At 37.2% G+C, this 18,871-nt stretch overlaps 2 protein-coding genes and 1 long non-coding RNA gene across 3 annotated transcripts in view; all 3 read left to right on the forward strand.

The window, feature by feature from the left end:
- Nucleotides 1–5,478, forward strand: part of GNGT1 (G protein subunit gamma transducin 1) — a 118,750-nt gene extending 113,272 nt beyond the window's left edge. Inside the window, exons 4-5 of the mRNA XM_026505807.4 lie at nt 1,179–1,281; nt 5,223–5,478. Of these exons, the coding sequence (XP_026361592.3) occupies nt 1,179–1,281; nt 5,223–5,351 (232 nt within the window). The 3' untranslated portion in view covers nt 5,352–5,478. The remainder of the gene's footprint in view (nt 1–1,178; nt 1,282–5,222) is intronic.
- A 5,197-nt stretch (nt 5,479–10,675) lies between these two features.
- LOC125281118 (uncharacterized) overlaps nt 10,676–18,871 on the forward strand; it is a 47,851-nt gene continuing 39,655 nt past the window's right edge. Inside the window, exon 1 of the long non-coding RNA XR_007188191.2 lies at nt 10,676–10,875. This is a non-coding gene — a long non-coding RNA (uncharacterized LOC125281118). The remainder of the gene's footprint in view (nt 10,876–18,871) is intronic.
- LOC113260097 (guanine nucleotide-binding protein G(I)/G(S)/G(O) subunit gamma-11) lies at nt 11,388–15,812 on the forward strand. Its single transcript, XM_026505824.4, has 2 exons — nt 11,388–11,910; nt 15,388–15,812. The coding sequence occupies exons 1-2, from the start codon at nt 11,815–11,817 to the stop codon at nt 15,511–15,513; spliced, it is 222 nt and encodes a 73-aa protein (XP_026361609.1). The 5' UTR covers nt 11,388–11,814; the 3' UTR covers nt 15,514–15,812.

Consider the following 18,871-nt stretch of genomic DNA (forward strand, 5'->3'; position numbering starts at 1 on the left):
CCTAAAAATATGCTAAAATGTCTATTTCCCAGAGAAGAGTCTATTATAAGACTGAGAAGGGAAATAGTATTTCCTCAAAGGTTTTGGAAATGATAACACTATATCAGCACAAGGAAATAAGTTAATTGCTGATAAATTATTAGCAGAGTATTTTTATGTAGATGTGCAATGTGAAGTTGTTCACTGAAATACCATGTGACCTAAATATGTCTACTTGCATAAAAATATGTCAGTATAAAAATTGGACCAGGGGGACAACAGAGAAAAAGAGAAGACCAAAGGAGAGATTATAAGTGTGATGCCATTTGGCTATAGTGAAATATTTACCGGATAATTGCATATGGGTACCACCAGCTACTGAACCATCTTCCCCCATTGCCCATTGATCTAATTAAGGAGAAGAGATTGCTGAGAGTGCAGAAGATGCTTCTTCTATGATGCCCATCAGTAGACCAGACTCACTATGTCACCTTTAACCTGCTATGTTTGGTCATCATTATTTTCCAATGCATTGAGAGAGTTATACAGAACTTCCTGGTATTGTTTAGAAACACATTCTAAGTAATATGCTAGTTTATTTCTGATTAATGAGGTTGTTTGCTATATCTCCACTCTATTGGTTCATATTTCAACCTATAATTTATAGAGAACTTATAATAGTTTTTGTATCGTTCTCTGTTAATACCAGATTAAATACTCTAGCGATTTAGGGGATTAATAGGCAGTCCTCAGAATGACCTCAAACTAACTTAAATGGCATATATCATATGATGGAGGGCCTTGGTGTTGGAGATGAGGGTTGAAAGCCCAAACTTTTACACCACGCCAAAAAAACAAAAAACAAATAACAGGGAAAAGGAGAGGCTTTGGATGTCTAAGACCATATACTGATTAAACTGACCTCTCCCCATATCCCCACAAACCTACTAGCAGGTGGTTAGAGTCAAATGCTTGGTTTAATCATATTAGTGAAGATTATAAAGAAGCTTTAAAATTGCAAAGCTGGTGTGTGGTGCTGGAATTGTGCAGAGAACATTCATAAGAAATCAGTTATCATAGAAAGCTAAAACAAAGAAACCGTTTACTTAGTAAGTTAAGAGCTGAGGGACGGGTTGGCTAATATTGACCTGAAACATGTCCAGCAATTTGGGTGTATGAACTGTCTATTTTTTCAGCAGGCAAAAGATGCCAGTGATCAATATTGAAGACTTGACAGAAAAGGACAAATTGAAGATGGAAGTTGACCAGCTCAAGAAAGAAGTGACCCTGGAAAGAATGCTGGTAAACTGTTGCACTCTTTTGAACTTTATTTTTAACTATAGATATGGTAGGACTACCAGGTCAGAAACTGTTGCAGGGGAGCAGAATTTGCCACCCCAAACAAAATATACCTCCTTGACATAAGTATTATTTTAGGTTAGTTATTTTTAAGAAACAGCAGAGAGTGGAGAATACCTGGAAACCGAGTAAAAGTTGTCCTTTTGTAAGAGACATTTACTGTTATAAGTTATTCCTTCTCTGTACCAGGAAGAGAAGGATGACTCTAAAACTCTTATTAGTAGAGAAGGCAAGGACTTAAATGCACTTGATTTAAGTGGGCTTTTGGTGACTGCCCTTCTTGTAAACCTTCCATAACTGGCCTTTCCCCCATTAACCCCCCAACATCTTTTGTCTTCAGCTGGAGATGGTATTTAAGGGGGTGTCTTGGCCATTTCAGGGAGTTACTTGGTTTTCTTGGGTCTCTCCCATGTATAAAGGAGGTATACATGCTATTAAATTTCTGTGTGTTTTTCTCCTGTTAATCAGCCTCTTTTATTAATAGGAGTGTTTCAACCAAGAACCTAAAAGAGTAGAGGGAAAATGATTTGTCCTCCCCCACACTATTCACTGGAGAGGCTCAACGTAGTTAAAAATGAATTGTTCAGGTAAAAATTCATCAGAGATTAAGGAAATTAATAATCATAATTATCTCTTGATTTAGACTCTAAATCAAAGATTTGGCAAACTATTTTCCATGGGCCAAATCCAGTCCTTAGCCTGTCTTTGTATGACCACTAAACTAAAAACATTTTTCCATTTTTATATAGTTGTTTTAAAAAAAAGAAAGAGAAAGAAAAAGGAAACAAAGAATATGAGACAGAGACCATATTTTAGCTAAGCAGTAAAATGAAGCAATATATATAGGCATTTTGTTTTTGCTTTTCTAAATTGATAAGCTTCTCTTTATTTAATGCAATACTTTGATGTTTAAATACTTTTAGCCAAGACCTCATTTCCTCCAGCACTGTCATGGCTAGTAATGAATGAGTACATTCTATTTCTTCTTTGCAAACAAAAATGAGTTCAAGCACAAGAATTCACTCGTTCCTCCTAAAAACATCTGACGGATCTTGGAAATGGTTACCAAGAATTCTCTGCCATTAAAAAGAGAAATGGCAAAGGAATAAAGTTTCCTCCAAACAGTGACTGAAGCTTGGAAAATGTAGATATGTATTTTAGATCTCTCCATTTTAGGAAAGTAAGTAGAACAAAACTCCTCCATGAGTGACAAGAGTATATTTTATTTTTTTTCCAAAACTCATTTTATCAAGCCAAAGCAGAAAAGGGGTTTGTATTTTCTTCATACTTTGCTCAGGACTCTTTTTCCCAATAAAAATTGGAATTTTGGCTTCTTTTACATTTATAATTGTCTCAAACTTCCCTGTTGCCCTTTCCATACAGGCAAAACATATTTTGCTGTAAAAATTAAATATATATACAGCACAAAAAGCTTGGAACAAATAACAAAAAGTTAAAATCTTTATCTTTATAATTTGGGAAAAATAAACTTTTGGGGGAAAAAAAGGAGTTATTTTTTCTTCTTGAAACATCCAAATGCTGTTTCATTATTTATTTATTCAGGATTGCTGTTTTGGAAGGCAATTTGGTCATATTTGTGTTTATTATTCATTTGTGGCAAGCTCACCGGGGAATTTTTATTTTGGGTAAACATCATACATCACCGTCTATCAGGTTTGGGGGTTCCTTTTCCCTGCTACTCAACATCTCCTTGCTTTTGGAAGTCAAACTAATTTAATACCGGACCGCCAAAACTACACATACACACACACACAACACACACACACTCTCTCTCTCACAAAAATTTTAGGTCCTGAACCTATAGTTCTGACATAGGATGGCATAGCGTCTTTCTAGCTAGGTCCAGTGTATAGACACTGGACCCTATCCCTGGTTCAGATTTGGGCTCCACAACTTTCTCCCTGTGAAACACTCACCTGAGATATCTTCTGTTAAATTGGAATAGTAACAGCATCTAATTCAGAGGGCAATTGGGAGGCGTAATTGGGTTAATATATCCAAAGCTCTGAGACCCATACCCAGGACGTAGCAAGTGCTTTCTAATATTTTTATTACTTTTTAAATTATTATTGATATCTGTGAACCAGGCTGGTTCATAATATGCTTCAACCCATTTTGCTATCAAGGCACTAGTAATGTCAGAAGACACAACTTTTTGCATCCAGTTTTTAAAGCTGACAGATTTGCAATGACTGTGTGTCAGTGCAATAGGCAAAGACGAAAGATAATCTTTGTAGTAATAGCCAAAAATAGCCGCCATTTGATTGAGCATTTGTTGTATGCTAGGCACTTAATGCAACCAGTGTTGCTCTTCCTTTTTCATAGATAAAGTAACTAAACCTTAGATGAACTCTCTCAACTAATGATATACAGCAGGTAAGTGGGCAGAGGCAAAATTCAAAATTGGGGTGGCCTGAATCCAGTGTCCATGCTTTCCACCATGCCATGTAATCCTATATTAAACTATATATACCTAATAAGCCTCACTGAAGTAATTTTTGAACACACACACTCACATAGGATTTTAGGTAATTTATTGCTCCTTATAGCCTCAGATCCCCAATAGACATTGTCAAAACCAACCCTTCACTAACTCTAGAATTAGGACAGCAATAAACCTCTATTCCTGACACCTGGTTGGGTCAAAATAGCTGGTGTTTGGAGGAGTGGGAAAAAAAATGAACCTAAATCTTAATTTTGAATTTTGAGAAGGAAAAAATGTGAATTGTATATAAACTACGAGTATCATCATATGAAGGAGCCACCTGACCAATGCCTTGCCCCAGTTAGAAATGACGTTTCCTAATGTGTAGATAATGAATTTGCAGAGTTATAAAGTAATCTTAAGTCTTGTATTAAATGTTGCTGGAAATTTGCATACAAAAATTATATAAATATTTTATTTAAAAAACACAGCAGATTAGTTAGATAGCCTATGGAATGGCCACCTATTGGATTGCCAGAAATGAAGTAGTTTCATGTTAGTGTCGTGACTAGTAATTAAGTGAAAAGGAAACAAGTTGAACGTTAAAAGAAATGAATAATTTGAGCTTGTGTGTATATGCATGTGTATACACACACGCACATATTTGTATTTATATATGTAATAGAACATTGACTCTTTCTAAAAGGTGTGTCAAGTTGTACATGGACCATTTAAGCTCTGGCTGAGTCCATTAAAATACTAATGCGTGATTTTTCATGAAGTCATTACTATAATGGTGCAGATGAGTGAAGAGCAAGCTCATAAACAAAAATAATGATTTAGTTCAATAAATACATGTTTACTGAGCACCAGCCAAATGCAGTCTCTGTTCTAGATGCCTGGGATACATGTGAACAAGTCAGCCAAAGGTCCTTGACCCTCTGGAGCTCACCCTCTAGTGCACTGTCATGATTAATCATTGTAAATGAGTTTAAAATAAAATTATATGTGTATACTTCTGAGAATTCAGGAGTGGTGATAAGCCTGGAATTTAAAAAGTATTCATTCCCTTCCACCTTTACAGGTCACATTTCTGGAATGAGGAAAAAGATGTAATCGATGTTTACTCTGGTGACACTGTTGACCTCTCTGGCCAGCTGTTTTCTGATCCCTGTTCTGATCTCCTTTAGAGAAGCTGGAGGCAGTGTCTCCTAAGAATACTTAGCTGGAGTGTGGCCAGATGGATCTCCTTTGCCTGAAGATATCCAGGAGGACAGGAAAAAGAGCAGTTATTTCTTCTTCTCTCCTAGAAAAGACATATGCACTGGTAGAAAGCAGAACCACATTAAAAAGAACACAGAAATTAGAATACATTCTTGGATTCTGCAGTATTCTGTATTAAAACCAACTGTGTCATTTCTTTCTCCTTTCCTTTAAGGTCTCCAAATGTTGTGAAGAAGTAAGGGATTATGTTGAAGAAAGATCTGGGGAAGATCCACTAGTAAAGGGTATCCCAGAGGACAAAAATCCCTTCAAGGAGCTCAAAGGAGGCTGTGTGGTTTCATAAGAAAAAAGAAATTCGTTGGAATAGCTTGAGCTTTAATGACAGTACTAATTTTTGGTCATCTATAATAATACTATTAAGCATGTACGTAACCTTTTAATTTATGAACATAAACTTTAATAAAAATTGGGATGTGATAATGCATAAATCTATGGTTTCTTAAAGTATTTAGCACAGGGTTTAGCACATAATTGACAGTAAATATTGATTGACCCCTTTCTTTAACAATAACTACTATGGGGTGGCTGGGTGGCTCAGTCAGTTAAGTGACTGACTCTTGATTTTGGTTCAGGTCATGATCTCAGGGTGGTGAGATTGAGCCCTGAGTTGGGCTCCATTCTGGGCATGAAACCTGCTTAGGATTCTCTCTCTCTCCTTCTCCCCCTTCCCATTCACACTCTCTCTCTCACTTTCTCAAAACAAACAACAAAAAACAATACTGTGTTTTATGAATGAGTCTATATTATCCTGGTTGCCAACATATATTTAATGTTTTATGTTTCTTAACTTCTCTTTCAACACTACTAATATTCCAGCAGGAAGTTTCACGGTTAGCCTTATATTTGTTGCAACCTTTCTCTTGCTTTATAGAGTTAGGAACTCTATTATTTTGATGCATGGAAGACCTATCTTGACAAAATGTGTGCTCTGAAGATTTTCATTGTGGATGTTTTGTTTCCCTTGCTGTCTCAACCTGAAGTCAGCAGTGATGGTTTTAACATAACCTTTTCCTACATTCTTAACATTTTTACTTGTTACCAGTGATGTAACTTTTTACCGGAATACCAGCTGGATTAAGAGGCGGTCTGTGGTCATGGAGCACTGTGGATTTAACCAGCACCAGAGTAAAGGTTATAAGAAGCCAGAGAGTTTTGGCTCTGGCACTTTACTGCCTAACTGACTTTAGATAAATTACTTATTCTTTCTCAATCTCAGTTTCTTCTACTGTAGAATAGGAAAAATAATGGTCCTGTCCCCTTTTTCATGGGGAGCTATATATTACACTAGGGTGATTATGGCACTTAGAATACTGCCTGGCACATAGTAAGACCCAATAACTATTAACTAGTATTGTTACTGAGAAACTACACAAATATCCAGAATCCTTTGAGATCCATGCTATTCCATCCCATCCCTAAGAAGACTCTCACTAGTACAGTCCTTTTTCCTATAGCTGTGTAAGAACAAGATGATAGAAAAATAGCTATCTTCTGCATCATCTTGCTAATCAGTTTCCTCCTGGCATCTTACTGAGTTGACATAAGCCAAATTTCAGTACCTTTGTGCTAATGTCTAAGAGATAATTTGCCTCTACTTCTGTAACAAATGATGAGTGCTGATTATCACAATGCGGAAATGACTTTTGTTGTTAGTGTTTCCTTATTGCTATCTCACATTTACAGTGCTATTTCTGGATATGTCAGTGATCAGAATACAAGGAAATGCTCATTGATTTTCATCCTTTTTAAAAACAAGAAGTATCTATTATTTGGTCTGGAAGGGAATCTCACGGTGGTCCCAAGTTTGGCTCCTAGCACAGTCCTTTTCCACTCTGGCCGTAGTAGATGCTCAACAAAGATCTGCTGACCCTTGTCCAACCCCTACGTTTTGAAATGGAGGAAGTCTAGGCTCAGAGAAGTGAGTTGGCAAGTTTCTCAGATCCAGACTGTGGATCTCAGGCTGAATGGTTAACACCACACTCTACCACATATCAAATAGGCTCTGGGTATTAAGAGATTCCAGGATAAACTATTGGAGTTTATCTTTTTCCTCAGGAGACACTCTTTTCCCTGTTTAAAATTACAAAACTCCTCCCAAACTCCCCCCACACACCTTCCTATCTCCCTGTTCCACTCTTGTTTTCCACAGCTCCCATCACCATCTAGCATACTATACATTTTACTTGAGCTGTCTCAAAGGTATTTCTATGTGCAACTTAGTGTTTATTAAGTGTGCCATTTATCTTTTTTCCCCTGATTAAAAAAATATAGAGTCTTGGCTATGGCATTTAGTAACATGTATGGTCATAACCAAAATCTCTAGCTTTTATCTAACATTGGAAATAGTTTTGGGAGGCAGATGATTCTAAGTTAAAACCCTGGCTTGTCCACTTTCTACTTCAGCTCTTTGAACATCAGTTTTTTTTTTTTTCACAGATAAAATGGGAGGATAGAATGGATTCTAATATGAAAATTTAAAATCACTTAGAACAGATATAGATAAAAACCTGATAAATATCCTCTATTATAATAAACCCTGAAGACTTCCTATAGTCAACAAACTTAAGTATTAAATAATCCCTGACATGTCACTCCACTTCCCCACTTTCTGCAGTTTAGTCAGACTGATCTCTCCACCTGAGATGTCCCTCCACTCTAACTCATTTCAGCCTTTTGAAATCCTACTCCTAGAGTATTCTGTAAATCTTCTAACTCATTTAACATTGCTTTGCTTTCTTTTATTATAGTCTGTGTGGTTGTCTTACTGTCAATTCTGTATTGTATATTTCCCAAGCCAGAAGCTCTGTTCGTCTTTGAAACTGCCATACGAACTCATAAATTGTCTCTACAATTTAATTGGCTTAATAAGTGTTCAACTAAAAGCAGGAAAGGACAGTACTTTTTATTTTGGAGAATTCAGAATTTTTATTAGCTCAACTAAGGAATAAATGAACAGTAGGGTAACATTCCTGTTGCTTAAAAATACAGACTGTCTGCAGGAGTTGGAATAAGATAAAAATCATAGAAAGGAAGCAGAGAGAAAGATGGTCTAGAAAGAAGGATGTGAGATCATGACTAACCCACAGGCTACACAGCTACAACAGTGAGTGATTTTTCCCCCCCAGTTATTTCAGGGCCATGGATTACCAGGTTAAAGGAATGAGGTAAGACTAGAGGGAAACAAAAAATATTCTAGGCATAGCCTTAACATTTGGCTCACCCACAAACTTCCTGGTACCAGTAATGAGAATGGATTAAGTATATACACTTACTGTAATATATCATTTGAGATACTTGCACCTTGAGGGTATTTTGTACACATAGGTGAGTATAAGTTTTAGCAAGGAAAAACAAAAACTTACACTATTATTTTAATTTGAATTGATTTGATTTTAGCCAGATTTCAAAACAAGGCTAATATCAAACTTCCTAAATTCCTAAAAGAATGTATTAACATGAGGAAAAGAGGAAACTGAGTAATGAGAATGACCAATTACAATGGAAATTAAAGTCTTGTAAAAGTAAAATTGATCAAATAAATCATCTTGATATGAATTGTAAATAGTTGTTAAGATGATCAGAGCATCAGACATAGGTCATCCTGTAACTTCACATTATTTCCACCTAGAAAAGGAAGCTTATGCACATAGTTACCTGAAATGGGTGAGTTTATGAAATGTTCCATGTGATTGTTATAATAAATTGAACTAAAAGTGAACTGAGTGCATCAAACATGTGTTAAATATGTTCCTTAAACACCATCATTTTAATGGCCTAAACAGTCACCATTAACTTTATAAATTCTAGAAGAGCAGAATTTGGGAAATAACCTAATGTATTTCCACCAACAAAACAAAGGCAGAGAGTATCTATGTCTTGCAAAAAATCACAAAATAAAGTAAGACCAGAACTCTGGTCTTTTTGAGTTCAACCTAGCATTAAATCAACTCCAATATAACTCCCCTTGATATTTTCTTACACAGTTTCCTTTATATGGATTTTTTAACAACACACTTAATACATCGGAAAAATAGCCAAAGAATTATTTTTTTCCTTTTTTTGCATGTCAAGGTAAAAATGTCATTGTCTTTGCTCTTTCATACTTTAAAAGTAGAAGTAACCACATGGCTAGTTTTCTTAAGCAGATTTCTTTAAAACATTTGTCAAAAGACAGTGGGGTAATAAACGTTATTTTCTGATTATACCTGTTATTTTCATTGCAGAATGGTTTGTACACGTACTATTTTGTAAAACAACTTTTATTAAAGGTAATATGTAAAATATAAGTAAAAAGCTAACATGACGTTTGGATGTAACTCGTGGATTTTAAACTTTGTTTATCCAAAAAGTTTTGTTGATAGAACATTTCTGTGAGAATATACAAGAAATTGTTTACCATGGTTGCTCTCTGAGAGGTAAATTCCATGCTTACGGATGGGGGCTACATGCTCTTCTAAAAAGAAAAGTGTTCCCATCATTTGACCATTTAAAACCAAACAGCAAAAGACATTTTTCAGAATGCTGTGTGATCCTGGGATTTCAGCATTTCCCAATTCACTTTAATCAGTTTACTTAATATGATATTAGCACCATGCATTATTTTATAAGAGTAAAAACTAAAAAAAAAAGACTAATATGTATTTCATCTCCAATTTAAGTCTCATGGTACTGGGGAAGAAGTTAAATAACCTGTATGGATTTATAACTATTTATCACTGCATGCAACTAGATGATTTCCTACAGAAGACATTTCCAAGCCAAAATAATTCTATTTTTATGATTTAGAACAGACATCCATTAAGTTACTTAACCAGCTTATTTAATTTGGGCGCTGAGCTTATTTAATTTGGGCCATGTTAACTACTTTCACTAACTTATTTAAGTTATTTTTAACCAACCTTTTAAATTTGAGCAATGGGGAATCAAAAAATATGAATTGCTTTTGGAGACAGATAATGAGTTTTTTGTCGTGGCTCACCGCATACTAACAGGGGAAAACTCTGGCAGCTGATTTAACTTCTTTGAGCCTGGGAGATCCTGGAATGTGTGGTATTTCAAATACAAAAAAGTTCCTAAACAGTTTTCTTTGTGAAAGTGATTTATCAGATGTGGATACATAAATGCAATTAGAAACAAAACATACCTTAGCTAATTCACCGTTCCCCTTCCCCATGACCTATTTTATAAATTAGAAAACCAAAAACCAGAAAAAAATAAGAGTCTTTTCCAGTGCTAGCCAGTGGCAGAGCTGGGACTAGACCCAGAGTACTCACCAAGTAGCTCACGGTTCTTCTCCTTCCAATATATTCATTGAGGATAAGCAGGTGCAACCTAGAGAGAAATTAGGAACAAAAACCTTTGCTTATAAAATAGGGAGTGGCCTGCAGTGTCTAAAGCCAGGTACTCTGAAATTCTCAGTTCAGGCCACCACCCTTAACTTGAATTTGACTCTGTAGGCAGGAGGTCATCTCCAAAGAGAGAAATATCCGACTGCTTGGGAAGGTTTCTTACGTTCAGGCTTTATTTTTCTTCTAATCTATTGAGCATCATTAACAAACAAAACATAAGGTTTTAGGTTATAGTCAAAGGGAAACTTTATATTGCAGGTAAACGTGTCACAACCCACACCTTTCCTGGCTTTACCAAAACAGCAGCAAGACGAATACTGCTTCCCAGATGGTGGAGAAACCGAGGCTGAGTGAATCCACTGCCTACATCCAGGAAGTTGCAGGAGCCAGGAATTCATAACCCTTGGTGTCAACAGTCACCCAAACCTTGGCTGATGGGGAATAGAGAAACACTTTCTGGTAAGAACTTTAAAGATTCCTGCTTCTGTCTTCCCTAGTATCATTCGTGTATCCTCCAAATCATTAGAAAACATTCCTCTGAAGAAAGAATAAGAACTCTGCTGTGGAGGATGCAGAAAATTTATTCATGTCAGAAAATGGCCCTGCAAATTGTAAACAATATTCACATCCCCATGCCCCCTTGACCCCCAAATGTGTCAATATGTTTCAGGCATTTAACAGACTGGATGGATATACATCACCAGACCTAGTGGGTGTCTCTGAGATTACAGCTCAGTTTCATTTTCCTCTTGGGCCTTTTTTTTTTTAAGCGTTTATATTTCCCACAATACATATGTAACTGGGGAAAAGTAACATGCTGTATATTTTTGAAACTTGGAGAGGTGAAGGGCCGTTATTTCCTGCCGGGTAGTGTCCTCCTTTTCTTGCTCACAAACAAAACCCGGATGTGACTTGGGAACGGAAAAAAAAAAAAAAAGGAACAAAAAGTAAAACTTTGGTTGTTTCTCCAGGAAAGTGGGCTAGCGCAACCCCAGCTGTCGGGCCCGCAGCCCTGGCTGGTCCCCCAGCCCTGGCTGGTCCCCCGAGGGCGTGGCAGGCTCGGGAGCCGGCAGGGGGCCAGCATCCCACCCGGAGCTCCGGCAGCGCCCAGCTTCTCAGGCTCCCTCTCCACTCAACCCTCCCGGGCTCGCTGGGGCAGGCCTCCCGCGGTCGTGGGGGCCCAAGAAAGATCCTAGGACGCAGGGCAGGCGTGACGGGACGCCCCGGAGGCAGCTGAGCTCTTGGGGCTCTGGGTAGCACGCGGGAGGCGGTGTCGTCCGCGCTGGCCGGCGGGCGGGGTGCGCGGGCACTGCTGTTATTTCGGGACGCGCCCTGGTGTGCTGCGCTTCCAGCCTCTCCACTTCCAGAGCTGTGCCCGGGCCCGGTTCGGGGGCGAAAATGCCGGCTCTTCACATCGAAGATTTGCCAGAAAAGGAAAAGCTGAAGATGGAAGTTGAGCAACTTCGCAAAGAAGTGAAGTTGCAGAGGCAACAGGTAAATTGTCCCAGAATATTTCCTTCTCTGAAATGAACCAAGGTCCGTTTTTCCTGGTTCGTTACAGTAAAACAGTACCGCTTTTCTGGTTTTTGGTACCCCCCCCCCCCAGCTTCTCTTGAAGTAGGCCTTGGTGGTACCTAGGAACTGCCAGTGGATGTGGGGAAATCAAAGGGGTAAACGAGAGCAAGGATCCACTGAGTAATTTAAAGCCAAATGTCAGAACATCTGAACCTAGGATTGGGGAAATGGACAAAAAATTCTGCCTGCTGTTACTTAGTTTTAAAAACTCAAATTGTAGGGAAAAGGCAGATGTCTACTTCGTTCCTTCATCTTTTTCATTATGGGAAAGAATGCTATTTTAGTGTGTTTTATCACTATTTAATTCATCACAATTTAGGTAATTTGAATTACATAATTTTGAATTTCACCAGGCGTCTCCAGCGGTATGCAATGAACAGCTTACCGGGGCTTAGGAACAAAACATTGCAATTTCTGTTTTTATTTATTTGTAACTCTCATCCCTTTATACTTCCACTTTGTTTTATAAGTATGCACAGTGAGATAATACAGTAGTGTCTGCATTTATTTATAAATAATTTTACATATACTGAGGTGCAGATGAAAATTCTTTTTAGTGATCATGATTAAAAATTTTAAGAGACCACTGAAATGGATTACAAATTCAGTGAGAATGTATCTTCAGTGTTCAGAAGTCTCGAATGAAACATGTTGGAGATTTTGTACTTCTGACTTCTTACTGGTAACTTGAGTATGCCCTTTTCTTCCTTTTTTCCTCAATCAGGCAACCTATAGTCTGGGAATAGTTTTTTGGACAGATATTTTTAAAAGGAAATTATCTACTCCTTTCTCCACAGCAAGAAAAATGTAAACTGATTTCATTTCCCTATGGTTTAATACTAGAAAAAAAAATTTTTTTAAAAAGGACAATAGAAATTAAGCAGGTATAGTAAGTAAGCTCCCTTAATTTCCTGCTCTAGATATGGCAAATGTATTCATGACAGAGTCCTGTACTCAGAATGAACATTTTGAGTGATATTTGGAAGACGCAGGTGTTTTTGAGTTTACTCTTCACACATTTCTTTTCTGAAATTTGATCTTTCAATTCCAAATCCCTATTCTTCCTAGATTTTGGAGTGTAAAGTTGTTTCTATCCATGTTGGAAGTTTTCATGGCTTCAAAAATACTGCTCTGTTTAAAGGAATAAATAAAGTTACGGGACCCGAAGAATAGGGTAGTTTCTTGAAACCTTAAGGGACCCATTCGTGGATGGCAAAGTGCAGTCTGTGTTGGCCACTTAGATTTTTTCATGCAATGCATCTGAGAGGTTACATATTAAACAGAGTTGCATATACTGAAGTGTAGCATTGTACAAAGTTGGAATATCCTAATACCAGAGTGTGCAGAACTTAGAGGAGAAAAGAGAGACAAGTGTCTTCTAGGTATTTTAAGCTTCAAATTAGAAATTGGGCAGGGACCTGGATACAGCTGACTGTGTAGAAATTGAAGGTATCATTCATGAACCATTCCTCCCTGCCAGCTCCCCACCTCCACTCCTTAGGACACACCCTGCTCGATCAGTTTTCCAACTCCAAGTGTATGCAAAAGGGAGAGAAAACTTCAGAGATAGCCTTAGGGGATACAAGGAGAGGCATCTAAATCCTAATAATAATATTCAAACATATATTATCACACATTTCAATTTATAAAGTATTAGTGCTCTCCAACCATTATGGCTCTTAGAGATCATTCATTGTTCTCACTTTTAAGGATAAAAAACTTGAATCCACAGGAGGCTAAGTAACCTCCTTATTTAAGACCTCAGAGATAATGATAGGGCATGTACTAAAACACATGTGTTCTGATGCCCAGTTCACTATTCTGTCAATAAATTGTTCATGTCTGAGCGGTGTGCTCTGCTCAGGCCAAGGACACAGAATTCACAGGAGGAATCCTGGCTCCAGCTAATTGTTGTTCAAACATATCTTCTTGATCATGGAAGGAAATGCTCAGAGGAGTAATTATTCACTTTTGGAGATTACAGATTTCTTTGGAAACCTAATGAAGAAGCCTCTATAGGAACAGATACAATCTGGGGGAACTCTACTCTTATCCACACATATCTCTGAGGAGACAGACCCAAGGTTATGGTTACTTGCATCTGTACTTCTGACAAGTCACATCAAATGCATGGCTATAAATGTCAGGAACATTTAAGAGCAATTGTTACCCAAGAGAATGGTACTTGAAAATATTTTTATTTTACCACATTTTAAGTCATATGACTACACCCACTAGTTTTAAATTTTAGAACAGTGGTCTTCACATTGTGTGCAAAAAGTGTTTGGGGTATGGGAGTAAAATATTAAAAGTTCTATTTTAGGTTGATTTAAATCTCATCTTTTGACAGTTTCCAGTTTATGTTTTATAATTATGCATTAAGCATAACACAGTAGCCTCTGTACCTATTTATAAGTGAATAATTACATATTATTACATAATTATGTACATTTGGGGATACATATGCAAACATTTTTAGTGATCACCATTAAAACAATTTGAAGATTACTAACCTAAATTACAAATTCAATGGGAACAGTTTCCTAGGGGTAAGAGGTCTCTATTAGAATTTGCTGGAGCTTCTGTAATTTTTACTTCTAATTTCTTCTTAGCAATGCAGGCCTTCACTAAGATACTAATCCTTTTTTTTTTTTTTCCTTTTTTATTCCTTTTTCTTTTTTAAATTCACTCTTACAATCTGTCTCTGAAGGATAGAGTTTTTGAAAAAAACTATTCAATCCTTTCTCCATTGCATAAAAAGTTTCAACTAATTACATAAAGACAAGAATCTCGGATACATCTAATAAACCTCAGATAAATCTTTTGTTATGATCATTGCCCTCGAGCAATGGGAAGGAATCCTGAATAGAGACACAAATGGTATGATTGGGCAACCTCAACCTCTCCAGCATCAGACTTTCTCCAATGTTTCTATCATTTTGTAAAATTGCAGGACATGGCACACACCCATAATAAGTGAGAATTTTGCAGGACACAGCCCAAAACATTTGGGGATTATCTATTACTGCACCTGTTCATTAGCATGAGAAATTAAAAGTATGGTATGTTTTAGTTTGTAAAATATTATGGATACATCATAATTGTATTTTAGCAGAGGAAGGAAATCATATGAGGCACAGTGGATAGGAATTGCTGGGGATGATCTATTTAATACAGTGACTGTCAAGCTTTTTGACCCTCACCATAGTGAGAAATATATTTTATGTAGATTGTGTCATTCATATGTAGTATGTATATTATACATGCTTTGTGCTAATATTTTTATACTATTTCATTTTTTAAATGCTAGCTGTACTCAATTATATTAATTTCACGAAAGGGTGGTAATGAAGTGTAGGCATTCCTGACCTAATTCATTCTTTTTTTTTTCTTAAGGTGTCTAAATGTTCTGAAGAAATAAAGAACTACATTGAAGAACGTTCTGGAGAGGATCCTCTGGTGAAGGGAATTCCAGAAGACAAGAATCCTTTTAAAGAGAAAGGCAGCTGTATTATTTCATAAATAACTCTGGAGAGAAATTTCATCCTCAGTAGAAGAACTAGTTTGTTTTGGTTTTCTGAAATAAAACCAAAATTCCTTTCAAAGAAGGAAAACGAAATTTAAAGACTTTCTTAAACACTTATATTGATATGGTTAAGTATAAAAGCTGTGTGCTTCTCATCTTTGCTCGCTACACCCCCTTGTTAAGAGGGCAGAGAGTATCAAATGTACAATTATGGAAATAAGGACGTTACTTGTGCATGACTCACCTCTTTCAGTATATTGCTTGATGCCTTAAATAAAGTTTTATCTCTGGAAAATGAGTGTTGGCAACTTTAAAAGGAATCTTTTTTTTTTTTTTTTGCATTAACTTTTATAATTTTCCTCATAACCTTTCCCATGTTTGGGACGTGTATCAAAGGATTCAGGGTTTTGATCAGTTCTCCAATCCAGCTCTCTACTTCAAATCCTAGTTGGTTTACAATGCTGAGTTCTGACTTCTGGAATGTTTCTGATCTAATTTTAACTATTAGGGAACTGAGTGAGTAGAATTCCTAACATTGACAGGAGCCGGAGTATCTGAGTTAGGAACCACATTAGCCCTTGAGCACCACATTACCGCTCACCAGACAGATCTTGGTCAAAGTGTTGCTGCAACAGTGATCTTGGAGAAGGACCATGTTTGGGGCCCGGGGGAAGCCCCCAGGAGGTTAGCCCCAGTATGTCCACCCTTGGAGATCTGCACCTCCCACAGGATCTGCAGGTCTTGGGCATGGTGACCCTCTGGCTCTGTGGCATTGGCAGACACTTGGCTCTGATCTACTCCTACCAGCCTTTTCCAGCAAGCCCAGGCCAACCATACTGCCTTACCTTCTCCTCCAAAGGGACCAGTTAATCTTTTGCCCATTTCTAAAATTAGCTTGTTTTATTCTCCCCCTCATTGATTTGTAGGCATTCTTCATATATTTTGGTTATTATCAGTGATAGGTGTTGCAAATACCTTATCCAGTCCATGGCTTAATGTTTCATGGCAGGATGGTAGCTGCCACAGCTTTAGCGCCTGGGTGCAACGTGCAAGGTACACGGCCACTCAAATTCTTTATGAAGGCACCTATTGCAGCGACCTCAAAGAAAATGGCCTTTCTTCTCCTCTTGAAGCATTTCTCCCCCTTTCCCTCTGTCTTTTGAATGACAGTTCAATGTTTGAGCCAAAAGAAAGACAAGCAAAACCTTTCCAGATCAAATGGGCTTATTCACTAACGTGCCCTGAAATTTTAAATGTGACACCAGAAGCCCAGGTTTGTCCTTGACTAGGTTTTTTCTCCTGTTTAGACCCAAAAGTGTAACTTATCAAGCCAGAGAGGTGCCCGTGACTTCTAGCAGCTTCCTAAAGCGTATCAGCCTCCTCACTCTGAAATTACTTTCCTTTCCCACTCTGAGAAGGAACAGGATGCCCCAAGCTTTTGAAAGAGCAGGTTACAGCAAACCAAGAGGGGGACTATTTCCTTCAGTTTCCTGCCATTTTCCAAGTGTTGACGTCAATTGGGATTACTGAGAGCCCAGGGATAATTTTAGCCCAAAGCATGCTCTACTCCAAGGTGAAATTTAAGAAAAGTGAAGGCATAATTTTTCCAACTGCCATAGAACAATTTGTATTGGGATGTGTTGCTACTATTAGTCATTTCATATTTAAGGTGGCCTGGGATTTTAATACTTTGGAGCTTGTGAATTTGACTTTAACGGACTATTTCATGTCTCTCAAGTCATGGAGTTTTCTTGTATTGCATGAGGAAGCAAGCATCTATTCTCATTCTTGATAAGGCAGATCAGATCACCTGCTTTCTTCATGGGGGGCCAAGTCAACACATTTATCCTGGAGCTTCTTTGGAGTTATGGCTTAGAAGGCTGTGCCCTGAGTTTCTGTTGGCCACATTCAGCTATCTGTTCCTGTACACCTCCAAGTCCTAGCCTTTGCTTTTCATGTACTTTCAGCCAGATCACAACTTAGCCCGTTTCTGTCTGCTTTTTCCTTAATAAATTCCCAATCTTATAGATGTTTCTACTAAATCTAATTCTGTTCTTTTTTTCTTACTGTTTCATCATAGTAATTTGGCAAATATGCAGAAGTGTAATAAAATCCTCTTGATTTTCAAGTGTTCAACTGCTAAAACCTTATTAGTTTACATTAGGAAGAAAATGAAAAATACAGTAACTATGTGTTTGGGTGTATTATAAAAGTAACCTTTAGTAAGTGGGGATTTGTTAAGTAGAATTTAAATAGTGCATTCAATTTCTTCCAAGTAAATAGTTGTGTTAATCATTTGGTATCTGATTAAATAGTTGCTATGTTTTGTGTATTGAGACTCAGGTTCTATGAACTCATTAAATTAGCAAAATTGGCTTTCCTAATTGTAGGCAGAATCTACATTACAAGCTCCCTTGTACTTGGTATTTTAAGAGTTTATTTTACAGGTTGGATGCAAACTGGTATCTCATTATTTTCTAAATTTGTGTTTCCTTGATTTCCCATATATTTATAGCCAGATTTCATGTGTCTTTTGACCACCTTCACCCATTTCAATCCTCGCAACCCCCACCTCTGACAACTACCCTTTGTATCTATAAGCTTGGTTTGTTTGGGTGTTGTTGTTGTTGTTGTTGTTTTTAGATTCCACAAAAAGGTAAGATTATATACAGTGTTTGTCTTTCTCTATCTGACTTAGTTCACTTAGTATAATGCCCTCAACATCTACCCATGTTGTTGCAAATGACCAAGATTTCCTTCTTTTGTTAAGGCTGAATGATTTTCCATTTTGTATATATATTCCATCTAATTACAATGTATTCTTTATCCATTCATCCATCAGTGGGCACGTAGGTTGTTTCCATATCTTGGCTATTGTAAGTAATTGTTGGATATATGGTAGTTCTATTTTTAGTTTTTTTGAGGAACCTCCATACCTTTTTCCACAGTCGCTGCCCCAGTTTGCATTCCCACCCTTTTCTTCACATCCTCACCAACACTGGTTATTTCCTGTCTTTTTCATAAAAGCCACTTTAACAGGTAGGAAGTGATATCTCATTATAGTTTTGATTTGTATTTCCTTGATGAGTAGTGATGTTGAGCACCTTTTCGTGTACTTATTTTTATCTGCTTTTATTTGTTTAGAGGAACATTGGAAGGGTATAGAGGACACCAATAATAATTGCTACCTATTAGGGTCAATGCTGGGTACAACCAGGTAGGAAAGGGTGAGATTGAGACTTCTCAAAGAATATTCTTTTTATAAAGTTTTGATTTTGGTACCTGTAAATGTATTATCTAGTTTAGAAAGTAAAATTAATTAAAAAATAAAAAATAGAACAAGTTTTATATTAC

The sequence above is a fragment of the Ursus arctos genome, unplaced genomic scaffold (assembly GCF_023065955.2).
Source record: "Ursus arctos isolate Adak ecotype North America unplaced genomic scaffold, UrsArc2.0 scaffold_3, whole genome shotgun sequence".
NCBI lineage: Eukaryota > Metazoa > Chordata > Mammalia > Carnivora > Ursidae > Ursus > Ursus arctos.

Excerpts from the sequence above, each read along its gene's own strand:
- LOC113260097 (XM_026505824.4), top strand. The coding sequence starts at position 11,815 with ATGCCGGCTCTTCACATCGAAGATTTGCCAGAAAAGGAAAAGCTGAAG. Across the intron at positions 11,911-15,387 it reads TGAAGTTGCAGAGGCAACAG|GTGTCTAAATGTTCTGAAGA; the intron begins GTAAATTGTCCC and ends TTTTTTCTTAAG.